General features: G+C 40.1%; 1 protein-coding gene across 1 annotated transcript in view; it reads right to left on the bottom strand.

Annotated features, from left to right (window-relative positions):
* Positions 1 to 16,891, bottom strand: part of LOC138850976 (solute carrier family 22 member 15-like) — a 216,768-nt gene that overhangs the window by 121,546 nt on the left and 78,331 nt on the right. The window contains exon 3 of the mRNA XM_070088482.1: positions 6,003 to 6,121. Coding sequence (XP_069944583.1) covers positions 6,003 to 6,121 — 119 coding nt within the window. The remainder of the gene's footprint in view (positions 1 to 6,002; positions 6,122 to 16,891) is intronic.

Genomic DNA, 16,891 nt, shown 5'->3' with positions numbered 1-16,891 from the left:
TTATTATTATTATTATTATTATTATTACTATTGTTATTATTAGCTGTAGCAGAAATGTTTAATTCTTTGCAGTGTTCAAGAGTAAACACATGATGTCACCGTCTAATACCTGTCCGAATAGCCATTTCAATATCCAGTCATGAATGGGTTTACATTATTTATACTCTAGTTTAATAGCAAATAATGAACAAACAAAACACCCACCACACAGTGGTGGGAGGGCTGGCTGCCAGTTGCGGGGGTCGGAGGGAGGGTAGTAGGGACTCGCAGGTTGCGGGAAACAAATATGATTTGGCGGCTGGGAATTTGGTGGCTGGGAATTTGGCGGTTGGGAATTCGCGAATGTGTGAAGCCCGTGAAAGTTGAAAACGTGGATGTTGACGGAGACCTGTATAATCTCTATCTATTTCTTGTAGTCCTACTCTTAACCCTTTGACTGTTTTCGACGTATAAATACGTCTTACGAGCCAATGTTTCTGACGTATATATACTCAATAATTCTAGCGGCTTCAAATCAAGTGGGAGAAAGCTGGTAGGCCCACATGTGAGAGAATGGGTCTGTGTGGTCAGTGTGCACCACATAAAAAAAATCCTGCAGCACACATTGCGTAATGAGAAAAAAAAAACTCTGATCGTTTTTTTGGAATAAAACGCCGACTTTGAGGTGTATTTTCGTATAGTATTTATCGTTGTATTCGCGTTTTCATGGTCTTAGGTGATAAAATGGAAAACATATTACAGAAATAGAGATGATTTTCATTACTTTTACGATGAAAACGACCTTGAAACTGAGCTCAAAGTAGCGGAAATGTTCGATTTTTACCAATGTTCAAGAGTAAATAAATCACACCACACGTCCAATACACGTCAACTGGGGAGTCTAATATTCTTTCACTAGTGCACTGATATTATTTATACCATTTTTACAATAATGCAGTCGTCTGCATAACAGTAAATTTTGTATTTTTTTATATGAATAAAAAAATCAAAATAGAAAGCAATAATAATATAAGAGGGGCCTAGAGATGTGACTAATGAACAGAGCATATGTTATTTTAGTGCCACGAATGTCTACCTTGTTTATTCTGGACCCTATTTTGAAATTGGCATCTTTTTTATTTTGCGTGAAATTGGCCAAATTGCCAATTTCTGACCACCATATTGGGTAGTCCAAATTAGTAAGTGGGAGGTTTCTTGTACTCAGCTGATAGATAAAATGGAGTTCTAAAGAAATAGCTATGAGTTTGGTCAACTGGAACAACGGAATTGGCTGAAAATTGGGCTCAAAGTCGGCGAAATCGCCGATACGCATATGTCGCCGAGACCGCTAACTTCGCGGGAGCATAATTCCACGAGTTTTCGACCAAATTTCGAACTTTTGGTGTCATTACCATCGGGAAAAGATTCTCTATCATTTCATAAGAAAAAATAATTTTTTTTTTTTCAAAAATTGAGCGACATAGAATGACAGTTTCAGAGAGGGGCCTGAAACAGTCAAAGGGTTAAGAAAGCTTTGGAAATATCAGCCGTGTAGGCATATGGGTTTGTGGGAAATTTCATAAGCACGTCTCCAAGCTTCTCAGTTAGTGAGGGTCTGGTCATCAGACAGTCATTAAGACTTGCTACATCTTTATTTGCACATGCACTGCAATTGTATACAACATGTAGTGGAGTGGTTTCAGAATCTTTTCAGACTCCATGGTGCGGGAGATAATGAGCTTCTGTCTTCAACTTATCTTTGACTACTTCCTCAATGAATTTATTGTCCAACTGTTCTTGTATGATATTATCATAGACAGTCAGTAGCTCTGGATTCTTCTGGAGCTCATGTATTTGTGCTTTCATTTGTCCAAAAGCCATGCGATAATTGCTAGGCAGATGTGGTGGATTTAATTTCCATGGTAACCTAACCCAATGCTGTCCATCTTTATATCTGACAGTGTCCAAATATTGGTTATAAGTCTGAGACACTTGTGAGCTTGGTTTATTTACATCAATACCTATCACATCTAAATCCCACAACTTATCAACTGGTTCATTCATTTCTTCCAGTAATGATAATTTTTGCTGTGGTACATGATCAGCGGTTATTGTCGTAACTAGTACATTTTCCACTGGATCAATATCAGCTTCTTTCCCACTTGGAGAGGGAATGGGACCACATATCATGTGGCCTCCTGCTGTTTGCAGCAAGTGAACATCATGTTTACTTACTATATTTTGCACAAAACAGTGATAATAATCACTTCCAATGATTAAATCAATTAGACTAATTGTGCCCGTCTGTATGTCAGGACAGGCGAACTTGACCTTAGCTGCTTTCAGTGCTGCAACTGTTTCTTTTAATCCCTGGATCTGCACAGTCTTAGGCAAATCATCTACTACCACAGCTTCTACTGTCTTTTTCCCGTTTCCTAGACCAACAGTGATTCTGGCTAGGTCATATGTTTGTTTACCAGAATTGTGGAAAAAAACAGCTATATCTAACTGTACTTTGGCATAGGGTTGTTTATTCAGTTTCTGCAACACTGTTCTTCTTATGAAGGACTTTTGTGAGCCTTTATCAAATAATGTTAGCACACTGGTTCTGTGTAATTTATTAGATAACTCAACTTGAGCTATCGGGAGAGCAGTTGCTTTAAATTTATCTCTCACATTTAATGCTGTTGCTTGTTGACTTCCTGATTCTGTGGAAGTCTTCTGCTGTTCATCAAAAATATTTGGGCATAATGCTGTATGATGCATACCCTTGCATTTAAAACACTTCATCAGTGAGCATTTTCCTCCCTTGTGTTCACCTAAACAGTTGATGCACCTTTTCAGCTGATGAACACGTTGTTTACGTGCCTCCATTGTTGTGTAGTGACTACAATACTGTGCCCAATGTGTTTCATCACAAAGTACACATTTTGGAGTACGTTTATGTGTGACAGTTTGTTTACTGTCTGTTGTATTCACAGCTTGATAAATGCCTATATGGGATTTCCCATTCTGTGGTTTAGTGGGAGTAGGTATACTCTTTTTATACTGAGTTGAAGGTTTATTATCCACGAGATTTGTGGATTTCTCATCTTATCTCGTTGCTTGCATGCATGAAACTATTGTTTGTAAACCATTGCTAATTTCTTCACAAGTGAAATAGCGTTTATTGAACATAATATTTAATCGTTCAATAGTTTGTGGTGACAACTTATCCTGCACAATACCACTGATAAACCAATCATATTGTCTTAGGTCATATTTAGCATCTAGAGATCTGAGACTATTGTCTAATGTAATTCTAAATGCCTGTAAATCTGAAAAACAATGTTTGGGTGGCTTCAAGCTTGATATTAAGACTGCATGTCTAACTCTGGCCTTGTCAGCATCAAAGTAATTGTCTGCTAAGACACATAAGGCTATTTGATAATTGCCTTTAACCACCGGAAATGACTTAATCAGTTCATAGGATTCTCCCTTCACAAGACATTTAAGATAATTGAACTTAGCAATCTCATCTATGTAAGTTCATGAATTTACTATGGACTGAAAACCACTAATGAATTCTTCATAATTATGACCTTGGAAAATAGGTAATGACAAGGTAGGTAAACTTGGTAATGGGACACTTGTTGTTACAGGTGTAACAGGTGTTTGACCACTAGTAACAGTAGGTCTCTGTGACAGAGTTTTGCAGCATATAGCCTGTACTCCTGTCCACCTTAATTGTTGATTACTAAAAGTATCCAAAAAATTTTAAATTTCATCCTCAGATGGATCTGACTCAAGAAATACTTTTTCATAATGTGTATAGTCTGAATTAATTATTTTCAGACGTTGTGTAAGTAATTAAAATTTGACCTCAAGATCATCAAAATCTATGTTTGTATCTTGAGTTAATCCTATACAGACTGAAATTAGATTTTCTAATAGTGCAATCTTAGTCTGTAAAGACTGAAACTGAGTTTTCAAACAAGCCATTTTAATGGTATACTGAAAATCCTAGCACCACACTTAAAGTGTTTAAAAAATACTGTACTGCTATAAACAGCTGAGTTTTTGTTATGCTTAAGTCAGCAATAATCGAGTCAGACACTACTGACCCACTAAGCTTAACCTCAGAGTCAATGACCATGAAGGGTACAGAGTACATATGGCTGGTGTTTATGGCTTGAGTTTGCAGTGTCAGCCTGGCAACGATGATTAATCGTAAATAACGGTTATACACTTCATTCACTATACACTATAAATGTCACTGTATAACTGTAAATCACACGTGAATATTACTTACACATATATAAATGTCACTGTTAATATATATATGAAAGCTTACATTTTATATATATAGTTTCCTTTAATATAACAGTTATATCTATAAGAAACAAACACAATCTCGTCACTTAATCTCTGTCTATAAACATTATAAATACTATGTGTATATACACTCAGACAAACTGAACATCAGTTGGGTTGCTGCTGTCGTCAGCGTTTCTCGAGCTGGAGCAGTAGATGCCAGGTGCCATCCCCTGTTTTCTTGTTGGGTGAGTCATCCAGCTCCCATTTTCTTTGGGTGAATGCTGGGTGAGTGCCTGTTTTCTTTTGGCTGTCCATTCTCTGTGATTGAGTCTGGTGGGACTCATTTATACTGATTATATTGTAAAACACTAGTTTTAAAGCTTTTTTCGAAGAACCTTGGCTTGTAGGTTATTTGTACACTGTAGCACAACGTATTTGGACCACAGTGTGGCCTTTATCTGGTTCGAGCACGACCAAACTGTTGAGAAATGGTTTACCAGCTAAGTTTGATTAAATATAGGGAATACTTAGCTGATAAGACAACAAATCATCCACACAGCCGCCCCTGCAGACGAGGTCTTGAATTGTTGTAACATCCACTTCACAACGGGCTGTATATGAATATTAGGTTAATCATAAATTAACCCTAGGGGGTGTTATGTCAGCATATTTCATTCACTGATGGCTAACTTACGTACATGTGTGGACTTAAAAGTCCGTTTATCACCGGGGTTTATGATAAGTGACTAACTCGTAACTTCGACTCAACTGCGCAGTCAATAGTAGTACATCACAAGTTAGAACACTTACCTGGGTATATGTATCTGACCCATAGTTATGCCCGGATATCCGTTGAGTTGATTGAAGAATAGTGTTCTTTGAAGAATGTCGCACTACACTCTGTTGGATCGCAACACTCGTTGTTACACTGTTCATCAATAATTGCTCACACCCTAATGTCACTAAAGAAGCTGATCACACTTCTCTGTAAGTGTTTACTGAGATTCTTTTGTGCAAAATGCGCAGAACATTGTTCTTTGTTGGTATCCCGGCACGTCAATGTCTCTCTCTCAGTAGAGTCAAAAGTAATCTGAAGACGTCACAGCCTCATACACCGTCACTGCCCCTAGCACATAAAGAAAAGCTGACCTAGTACTTTTGCTTCCTTGCCACTTCCTCCATGAAGCAAAGCAGAATGCTTGATTCTTGCTGTCTTAAGCATAGACAACAATGTACACTATCTTTACCATGGTAATAAAGTGGGAGCAGGATTTTCCTTAATTGTCCTGCTAAGTTAAGAGATGGACTGTCTTTCATTAAACTACACTTTGCAACACTGGAGTCTTGCAAGGAGCGTCGGTCACTTGACCACGTCGTATACTCGTACTGCATCTGGGATCAATTACTCGCTGTCGCAGTAAACAAGATGCTTGCCTCATCTGAGAGGGCTGGGCCCCTCAGGGCTGAAAGGGGCTGTAAGGGGCTGATACCCCCCTCCTGGAGAAAATTTCTCCACAGATGGGAAGCATTTCACAGCTTCTCTTAGGCTCTGAAGAACTGCTAGCATCCCTACTTTTGGACTTTAGTGCCAGTATCAAGCAAAATTAAGGGTTATTTTCACGCCACGTAAACTGTGAATTGAAATTGCAGATACAGAATCCATGAATATGGGGGTCTACTGTACATACACACATACATACAATATGACAATAGACATATAAGAATACCTGGTATTTCCACAAGGGCACTGAGAATGAAGTTTAAGTATGGTGTAGCCGGTGTGTTACTAGAGCTTAGATTAGTCGAGTTGATGCTCAGCCCATAATACACCAAGGTGGTGACAGCCCTGGTAAAATGAAACAAGTACACAATGGTTATTTGAATAAAACCCAAAACCTCGTATCAATAAAGACTTCACCACATTAAGCGTATGTACCACTGACATAAACACACTAGATAACAGGGATATCTTGCTACTTATACTTACACTTAGGTCACACTACACATACACGTATAAGCATATACACCTACCATCCGACTTACGACCTGCTCGACATACGACGACTCGACTTACGACCGTGTTTTTTTATGCAAAATTTCTGGGAAATAAAGCGTTTGTGTTTTACACAGTGTTTATCCTAAACCTTACAGTATAAAATACAGTACTAACAGCATAAAAAGTAAAGTAAAACATGAAATACCAAAATAAAACAATAAAATAAAGTCATTACAAAAATGTTATGCCTAGCCATGCTAGGTGTTCTAGTGGCCCCCTCTGTAATTAGTATTTTACTACATGTAAACCACACAATAACCAAATTCTGTAAACTCAGCATTGTAATCCTTATAGAGAATAAACTTTGAATATTCAGTAGTAAAGTTCGACTTACGTCCATTTCGACTTACGACCGGTTTCTCGGAACCGAACTCGGTCGTAAGTTGGATGGTAGGTGTATATACATACCCCTCTGGGTTTTCTTATATTTTCTTTCTACTTCTTGTTCTTGTTTATTTCCTCTTATCTCCACGGGGAAGTGGAACAGAATTCTTCCTCCGTAAGCCATGCGTGTCGTAAGAGGCGACTAAAATGCCAGGAGCAAGGGGATAGTAACCCCTTCTCCTGTATATATTACTAAATTTGAAAGGAGAAACTTTCGTTTTTCCTTTTGGGCCACCCCACCTCGGTGGGATACGGCTGGTACATTGAAAGAAGATCTAGATTTTTCTCCTTTTTCTAAATAGCTCTTGTTCTTCTTTATTTCTTCTATTGTCCATGGGGAAGTGGAAAAGAATCTTTCCTCTGTAAGCCATGCGTGTCGTATGAGGCGACTAAAATGCCAGGAGCAATGGGCTAGTAACCCCTTCTCCTGTAAACATTTACTAAAAAAGAGAAGAAGAAAAACTTTATAAAACTGGGATGCTTGAATGTGTGTGGATGTAGTGCGGATGACAAGAAACAGATGATTGCTGATGTTATGAATGAAAAGAAGTTGAATGCCCTGGCCCTAAGCGAAACAAAGCTGAAGGGGGTAGGGGAGTTTCGGTGGGGAGAAATAAATGGGATTAAATCTGGAGTATCTGAGAGAGTTAGAGCTAAGGAAGGGGTAGCAATAATGTTGAAGGATCAGTTATGGAAGGAGAAAAGAGAATATGAATGTGTAAATTCAAGGATTATGTGGATTAAAGTAAAGGTTGGATGCAAAAAGTGGGTCATAATAAGCGTGTATGCACCTGGAGAAGAGAGGAATGTAGAGGAGAGAGAGAGATTTTGGGAGATGTTAAGCGAATGTATAGGAACCTCTGAACCAAGTGAGAGAGTAATTGTGGTAGGGGACCTGAATGCTAAGGTAGGAGAAAGTTTTAGAGAGGGTGTGGTAGGTACGTTTGGGGTGCCAGATGTAAATGATAATGGGAGCCCTTTGATCGAACTTTGTATAGAAAGGGGTTTAGTTATAGGTGATACATATTTTAAGAAAAAGAGGATAAATAAGTATACAAGATATGATGCAGGGCGAAATGACAGTAGTTTGTTGGATTATGTATTGGTAGATAAAAGACTATTGAGTAGACTTCAGGATGTACATGTTTATAGAGGGGCCACAGACATATCAGATCACTTTTTAGTTGTAGCTACACTGAGAGTAAAAGGTAGATGGAATACAAGGAGAACAGAAGCATCAGGTAAGAGAAAGGTGAAGGTTTATAAACTAAAAGAGGAGGCAGTTAGGGTAAGATATAAACAACTATTGAGGATAGATGGGCTAATGAGGTGGCTAATGGGGTGGCCCAGTGGCCTGGTGGCTATAGCTCCCGCTTCACACACGGAGGGCCCGGGTTCGATTCCCGGCGGGTGGAAACATTTCGACACGTTTCTTTACACCTGTTGTCCTGTTCACCTAGCAGCAAATAGGTACCTGGGTGTTAGTCGACTGGTGTGGGTCGCATCCTGGGGGACAAGATTAAGGACCCCAATGGAAATAAGTTACAGTCCTCGATGACGCACTGACTTTCTTGGGTTATCCTGGGTGGCTAACCCTCCAGGGTTAAAAATCCGAACGAAATCTTATCTTATCTTGAGAGCATAGGCAATGGGGTCGAAGAGGTATGGGGTAGGTTTAAAAATGTAGTGTTAGAGTGCTCAGCAGAAGTTTGTGGTTACTGGAAAGTGGGTGCAGGAGGGAAGAGGAGTGATTGGTGGAATGATGATGTAAACAGAGTAGTAAGGGGGAAAACGTTAGCATATGAGAAGTTTTTACAAAGTAGAAGTGATGCAAAGAGGGAAGAGTATATGGAGAAAAAGAGAGAGGTTAAGAGAGTGGTGAAGCAATGTAAAAAGAGAGCAAATGAGAGAGTGGGTGAGATGTTATCAACAAATTTTGTTGAAAATAAGAAAAAAGTTTTGGAGTAAGATTAACAAGGAAGCCTAGAGAACAAATGGATTTGTCAGTTAAAAATAGGAGAGGAGAGTTATTAAATGAAGAGTTAGAGGTTTTGGGAAAATGGAGGGAATATTTTGAGGAATTGTTAAATGTTGATGAAGATAGCCAGTTGTGAGTGAGGGGGAAGTTCGTGAGGCAGTAGGTAAAATGAAAGGGGGTAAGGCAGCTGGGACTGATGGGATAAAGATAGAAATGTTAAAAGCAGGTGGGGATATAGTTTTGGAGTGGTTGATGCTATTATTTGATAAATGTATGGAAGAGGATAAGGTACCTAGGGATTGGCAGAGAGCATGCATAGCTCCTTTGTATAAAGGCAAAGGGGACAAAAGAGAGTGCAAAAATTATAGGGGGATAAGTCTGTTGAGTATACCTGGTAAAGTGTATGGCAGAGTTTTTATTGAAAGAATTAAGAGTAAGACGGAGAATAGGAGAGCAGATGAACAAGGAGGCTTTAGGAAAGGTAGGCAGTGTATGGACCAGGTGTTTACAGTGAAACATATAAGTGAACAGTATTTAGATAAGGCTAAAGAGGTCTTTGTGGCATATATGGATTTGGAAAAGGCGTATTACAGGGTGGATAGGGGGCAATGCGGCAGATGTTGCAGGTGTATAGAATAGGAGGTAGGTTACTGAAAGCAGTGAAGAGTTTTTACGAGGACAATGAGGCTCAAGTCAGAGTATGTAGGAAAAAGGGAGATGATTTCCCAGTAAAAGTAGGCCTTAGACAAGGATGTGTGATGTCACCGTGGTTGTTCAATATATTTATAGATGGGGTTGTAAGAGAAGTAAATGCAAGGGTATTGGCAAGAGGCGTGAAGTTAAAAGATAAAGAACCACACATAAAGTGGGAGTTGTCACAGTTGCTCTTTGCTGATGACACTGTGCTCTTGGGAGATTCTGAAGAGAAGTTGCAGAGGTTGGTGGATGAATTTGGTAGGGTATGTAAAAAGAAGAAAATTAAAAGTGAACACAGGAGAGTAAGGTTATGAGGATAACAAAAAGATTAGGTGATGAAAGATTGGATATCTGATTGGAGGGAGAGAGTATGGAGGAGGTGAATTGATGGTTCGATGGTTCTGACCAGAGCTTTGTTAAGATGGGAGGAAGAAAGATGGGTAAGGATGGAGTGTAGGAAAGGTTCGGGAGGGAGGAGGGGTAGGTAGGGTTATAAAAGGGTAGGGTCATTGGACCTGGTCCGCATGGGTCAGTAGGCCTGTTGCAGTGTTCCTTCTTTCTTATGTTCTTAAAAGGGTAGTGGCCTATCCACTTCGGTAGTGACAATAAGGCAGGAGGAGGTGCATTTCCTTCTTAAATCACTTGACCAAGAAAAGGCTGTGGGTCCAGACAAGTTGAGCCCAAGATTGCTGAGAAGATGTGCAGACCAGCTAGGAGCACATCTAACTCACATCTTTCAGCACTGCCTAGTACAGTGTAAATGGCCCTCTCTATGGAAAGAGGCAAATATAGTCCCTGTTCACAAAATGAAGAGCAGAGCAGAAATCAGCAACTACAGACCAGTGTCACTCCTGTCAATCACTGGTAAGATCCTTGAGACAATAATCTCAAGACAAATGACAGAGTTTTTTGACTACCACTCACTACTTTGTGATCGTCACTATGGCTTCAAGAAAGGTTACTCTGCTGTTGATCTGTTGTTAAACCTCTCCACTAAGTGGCACCAGTCACTGGATGAATCCAAAGTCAGCTGTGTGGTAGCACTGGACATTGCTGGCGCTTTCGACCGGGTGTGGCACCAGAGCCTCTTAGCAAAACTTCAAGCACTGGGAATTGCAGGCTCTACGCTATGTCTCCTCAGTGATTACCTTCATGGTAGATCTCTAAGTGTAGTTCTCAATGGAACAGAATCAGCAAGACATCCTATTGAGGCAAGTGTTCCACAAAGAAGCATGCTGGGACCATTGTTATGGAATGTCTACTTCAACGACCTTCTTCATCTCATCCCAGAATCACATGCATATGCAGACGACTGTACACTGACATTCACTTATCCAAGAGAAGAAATGCCAGCTGCTCTAAGCTACATCAATCACCAGCTAAGAGCTATATCAGCTTGGGGAAATAGATGGCAAGTAACATTTGCACCTGAGAAAACGCAAATGATGATCGTCTCTAGGCACCATGATGGTAATGCTGGTGCAGTAGTAAGGATGAATGGGAGGGTGTTGGCACTTGGAGAAGAAGTTGATATCCTTGGGGTGAAATTTGACTCCAAACAAACCATGAAGAACCATGTTGTAAATCTTGCAAACAAGGCAGCCAGGAAGCTTACAGCACTTCGCCGTATCTCGCATCTGCTTGACAGTAGGGGTTGCAAGATTCTGTACGAGGCACAAGTACATTCACACCTTGAGTATGCTCCACTTTCTTGGTTTGCCTGCCCCCCCTCTCATCTGCGACTGCTTGACAGAGTAGAGAACAGAGCAAGACGTATCATCTCTCGCCTGAACCCATCCTGGATAGATCTGTCATTTCAGCAGAGCCTTCAACACAGGAGGGATGTGGGTGGCCTTACTGTCATGTACAAGGTCAAAGTACCACACATGGATCCACTTCGAGAACAATGTGAAACAAGCTTTTATGCCACAAGACGGGCAGAAAGCAGCAACTTCACTCTGGCTGTACCCTTCTCCAGAACATCACTCCATCCGAGATCATATATACCCAGGAGGACTCGAGTATGGAACACATTCGTACAGCATAATGATGTCAACGAGATAAAGTCAGTTGATCAAATGAAAATGCTGGCCCACAGATGGCTCCAACTTCATCCTGTTCCCTACTTGTATGTCTCATAACAATAAAAATGCTTTCAAATGAGCTGATGTAGGTAACAGCTCTTAGGTTGCCAATAAGTTAGGAATCCTTAACCTGTAAATAGCTTGTCAATAAAGCTAAGGATCCTTAACCTTGTCAAACCGTGTAAAAAAAAAGAAAGAAAAAATTGAATACGCATGTGTGCATATTGGGTAATTTATAAAGAGATTGGTTATATGAGTGGGGTATGCATCCTGCACATCAACTGCACACTGCTATATTGTTAGGAGGTGAATGTATTCAGATATTTGGGAGTGGACGTGTCAGCAGATGGGTCTATGAAAGATGAGGTGAATCATAGAATTGATGAGGGGAAAAGGGTGAGCAGTGCACTTAGGAGTCTGTGGAGACAATGAACTTTGTCCTTAGAAGCAAAGAGGGGGGAATGTATGAGAGTATAGTTTTACCAATACTCTTATATGGGTGTGAAGCATGGGTGATGAATGTTGCAGCGAGGAGAAGGCTGGAGGCAGTGGAGATGTCATGTCTGAGGGCAACGTGTGGTGTGAATATAATGCAGAGAATTCGTAGTTTGGAAGTTAGGAGGAGGTGCAGGATTGCCAAAACTGTTGTCCAGAGGGCTGAGGAAGGGGTGTTGAGGTGGTTCAGACATGTAGAGAGAATGGAGCAAAACAGAATGACTTCAAGAGTGTATCAGTCTGTAGTGGAAGGAAGGCGGGGTAGGGGTCTGCCTAGTTAAGGTTGGAGGGAGGGGGTAAAGGAGGTTTTGTGTGAAAGGGGCTTGTGTCAGTATAGCTACTGAATCCCCTCATACATATACATGTACTTGTGTAGTATATTGTGGATCGTATCATCCATGTATATATTTAGGCTCCCTGGTCAATGGGCTCAGTGACTAGCATGTGTGATGTCACGTGAAGCTGTTGTGAGCCCTTCACGCCTGGGATCCCTCTCAGTTCCTGTTAGACCTACCAAGCAGCTACAGGCAGGCTGGGCCTCCCTCTTCACACTCTGCCAATATATGTGTTACCATCCAACAAGTGTGTTTAACTCCAACCATCACATCTCCTACAAAACCCCACTACAAATGGTGCCAGCGGAGGGCCTGTAATTCTAACGATTACAGCGATTTCTGGAGATAAATTTCTACTGAGCCAGTCGCCATTTTGTGACATTTAGGCCTGCCGAGATGGGTGACGCTCAACATCCCAAGCCACCTACCCCAGTCAAGCGTTCACCAACCTATTGCTTCCTACTTACTGGTCAGTCTCTGTGTATTAGTTTTATTTGCTTATTTGCATTACCTCCAAGGGGTTGACCTGGGTTTGCATATTAAGCCAAGCCACCAAGCCAGTCTGTAGGGGGAGGGGGAGTCCAGCCCAGCTCTACATCATTCCAGCTTTGCCTGCTAAGCCAGCTTTCCACCCCTGCTGTGCTCATCGTTACAAGTTCTCAAGCTAGTCTGTGCAAAGGGTTAAGCCAAGACAGCCGGCAACTAACCCAGGTGATTTAACCCAGTACTCAAGCAAGCCACGTGGGTACAGTCTTCTCCATCGCTTTGTGCTTCCAGTTCTAGCTGTTCTGAGTGCTTTATCATCCCTGTGGTGTTGTGGTATTTTGTGGGTTTTTAAGCCAGCTGGCTTAGAATATTTTCGTGCCTGATGCAGGTGTCCCCAGAGTGGCTTACACCGCTCATCCCATAGGCCCAGTCACCACATGGTGTCTCAGTGCGGCTGCCTCAAGCACTCACCACCACTACCACTGTAATTTTTACCCTTATCACGAGTCCTAGCACTTTATTTTACGGACCCTGTGCGCCTATGTAAAAGCCTCCTGTGTGAGTCCATCATCAATTTAAGCGCAAATTCAATATGTTTGAGAGTAGTATTTTTACTACATGTAAACCACACAATAACCAAATTCTGTAAACTCAGCATTGTAATCCCTATAGAGAATAAACTTTGAATTAGTGAAGTGCTGCACCAGCTACAACCAACTTCCATCCACCTCCCATTCACTACTCATTGTCCACCAACATCGTTACAGTGATCATATTTTTTTATAGAGACATTTGCGAGTGTTGAGACAATTTTGCAGTGATTCCTGAGTGACATTTCTTTTCAGTGACTCTTGATCAGTGCTCATTATATCCTGTTTGCAATATTTTTTTTTCTCTTCCTTCAGTGTTAATTTTCGTGCTTTATTTTATGTCTGTTGTGTTGAGTTCAATTTTTTTTTATATACTTGAAGTAAGTAGAGTAAGGCCCTGCTTTACGGCATTTCACCTTGCGGCGTTCCACTAAAATGGCAATGCCAAATTATGACCAAAACTTCCTATACGGCAAGCGGTCTTTCAAATACGGCGCCCCCACCTGGTTTGTTTACATTATGTCAGGAAACTTATTATGTCAGGAAACTTTCCAAAATTTCAAGTGTTTTAAAGTTACTGCATATTTTATACGTACTCTGATAATTATACTTATGTGTACCTGTGCCTAAATATACTTACACACTGTGCTGGTGTGCAGGTACACATTAAAATCGCTAAGAGTCTCTCTACTCATGACGCCCCAATACTACGTAATAATAATCACTCTCGGGCACACTAAATGTCTTATTTTACATCAATATAGGCATTTTCATTAATCCATCTATGATATTTTCCTCAAAATTATATATGAAACCCATTACATAGCATATAAACATGATACATACACTCACAGAATAAAAATTGATGTAAATATGAGATTTGTTTACAAAGCAGCTGTGTAGGTAGTGTTGGAAGAATTACGTTTTCTCAAACACTGGGGGGTAACTGTAGAAAAATATTCTTTTTGTATGCCTTTACTCTATATATAGCAATTCACGACCCTTGTGGGTTTAGTGCTTTTTATTATAATAATAATAATATATTATTATTATTATTATTATTAATATTAATAATAATGATATTATTATTATTATCTTCATTTTATAGGTAGTAGGTTGGTAGACAGCAACCACCCAGGGAGGTACTACCGTCCTGCCAAGTGAGTGTAAAACGAAAGCCTGTGATTGTTTTACATGATGGTAGGATTGCTGATGTCTTTTGTCTGTCTCATAAATATGCAAGATTACAGGTATGTCTTGCTACTTCTAGTTACACTTAGGTCACACTACACATACATGTACACATTTATTTATACACACTCATCTGAGTTTTCTTTGATTTTATCTTAATAGTTCTTGGTCTTATTACTTTTCCTTTTATATCCATGGGGAAGTGGAATAAGAATCTTTCCTCCGTAAGCCATGCGTGTTGTAAAAGTCAACTAAAATGCCGGGAACAATGGGCTAGTAACCCCTTTTCCTGTAAAGATTACTAAAAAGAATAAGAGGAAAAAAATTGTCGAAGTGGGAAGTCTGAATGTGCGTGGATGTTGTGCAAATGATAAGAAAGAGATGATTGTGGATGTTATGAATGAGAAGAAGCTGGATGTCCTGGCTTTAAGTGAAACAAAGCTGAAGGGGGTGGGAGAGTTTCAATGGAGAGGAATAAATGGGATTAAGTCAGGGGTTTCAAATAGAGTTAGAGCTAAAGAAGGAATAGCAATAATGTTGAAGGATAAGCTATGGCAGGAAAAGAGGGACTATAAGTGTATTAATTCAAGGATTATGTGGAGTAAAATAAAGATTGGATGTGAAAAGTGGGTTATAATAAGCGTGTATGCACCTGGAGAAGAGAGAAGTGTAGAGGAGAGAGAGAGATTTTGGGAAATGTTGAGTGAATGCGTGGGGAGTTTTGAATCAAGTGTGAGAGTAATGGTGGTTGGGGATTTCAATGCTAAAGTGGGTAAAAATGTTATGGAGCAAGTAGTAGGTAAATTTGGGGTGCCAGGGGTAAATGTAAATGGGGAGCCTTTAATTGAGCTATGTGTAGAAAGAGATTTGGTAATAAGTAATACATATTTTATGAAAAAGAGGATAAATAAATATACAAGGTATGATGTAGCACGTAATGAAAGTAGTTTATTAGATTATGTATTGGTGGATAAAAGGTTGATGGGTAGGCTCCAGGATGTACATGTTTATAGAGGGGCAACTGATATATCGGATCATTATTTAGTTGTAGCTACAGTTAGAGTAAGAGGTAGATGGGAAAAGAGGAAGGTGGCAACAACAAGTAAGAGGGAGGTGAAAGTGTATAAACTAAGGGAGGAGGAAGTTCGGGTGAGATATAAGCGACTATTGGCAGAAAGGTGGGCTAGTGCAAAGATGAGTAGTGGGGGGGGTTGAAGAGGGTTGGAATAGTTTTAAAAATGCAGTATTAGAATGTCGGGCAGAAGTTTGTGGTTATAGGAGGGTGGGAGCAGGAGGAAAGAGGAGTGATTGGTGGAATGATGAAGTAAAGGGTGTGATAAAAGAGAAAAAGGTAGCTTATGAGAGGTTTTTACAAAGCAGAAGTGTTATAAGAAGAGCAGAGTATATGGAGAGTAAAAGAAAGGTAAAGAGAGTGGTGAGAGAGTGCAAAAGGAGAGCAGATGATAGAGTGGGAGAGGCGCTGTCAAGGAATTTTAATGAAAATAAGAAAAAATTTTGGAGTGAGTTAAACAAGTTAAGAAAGCCTAGGGAAAGTATGGATTTGTCAGTTAAAAACAGAGTAGGGGAGTTAGTAGATTGGGAGTAGATTGGGAAAAGGAGATATTAGGTAGATGGCGAGAATATTTTGAGGAACTTTTAAATGTTAAGGAAGAAAGAGAGGCAGTAATTTCATGCACTGGTCAGGGAGGTATACCTTCTTTTAGAAGTGAAGAAGAGCAGAATGTAAGTGTGGGGGAGGTACGTGAGGCATTACGTAAAATGAAAGGGGGTAAAGCAGCTGGAACTGATGAGATCATGACAGAAATGTTAAAAGCAGGGGGGATATAGTGTTGGAGTGGTTGGTACTTTTGTTTAATAAATGTATGAAAGAGGGGAAGGTACCTAGGGATTGGCGGAGAGCATGTATAGTCCCTTTATATAAAGGGAAAGGGGACAAAAGAGACTGAAAAAATATAGAGGAATAAGTTTACTGAGTATACCAGGAAAAGTGTACAGTAGGGTTATAATTGAAAGAATTAGAGGTAAGACAGAATGTAGGATTGCGGATGAGCAAGGAGGTTTCAGAGTGGGTAGGGGATGTGTAGATCAAGTGTTTACATTGATGCATATATGTGAACAGTATTTAGATAAAGGTAGGGAAGTTTTTATTGCATTTATGGATTTAGAAAAGGCATATGATAGAGTGGATAGAGGAGCAATGTGGCAGATGTTGCAAGTATATGGAATAGGTGGCAAGTTATTAAATGCTGTAAAGAGTTTTTATGAGGATAGTGAGGCTCAGGTTAGGGTGTGTAGAAGAG

This window comes from Cherax quadricarinatus, chromosome 24 (genome assembly GCF_038502225.1).
Source record: "Cherax quadricarinatus isolate ZL_2023a chromosome 24, ASM3850222v1, whole genome shotgun sequence".
In the NCBI taxonomy this organism is placed as follows: domain Eukaryota; kingdom Metazoa; phylum Arthropoda; class Malacostraca; order Decapoda; family Parastacidae; genus Cherax; species Cherax quadricarinatus.
Note: the sequence above shows the minus strand (reverse complement) of the source record. Positions and strands in the feature narration are given on the sequence as shown.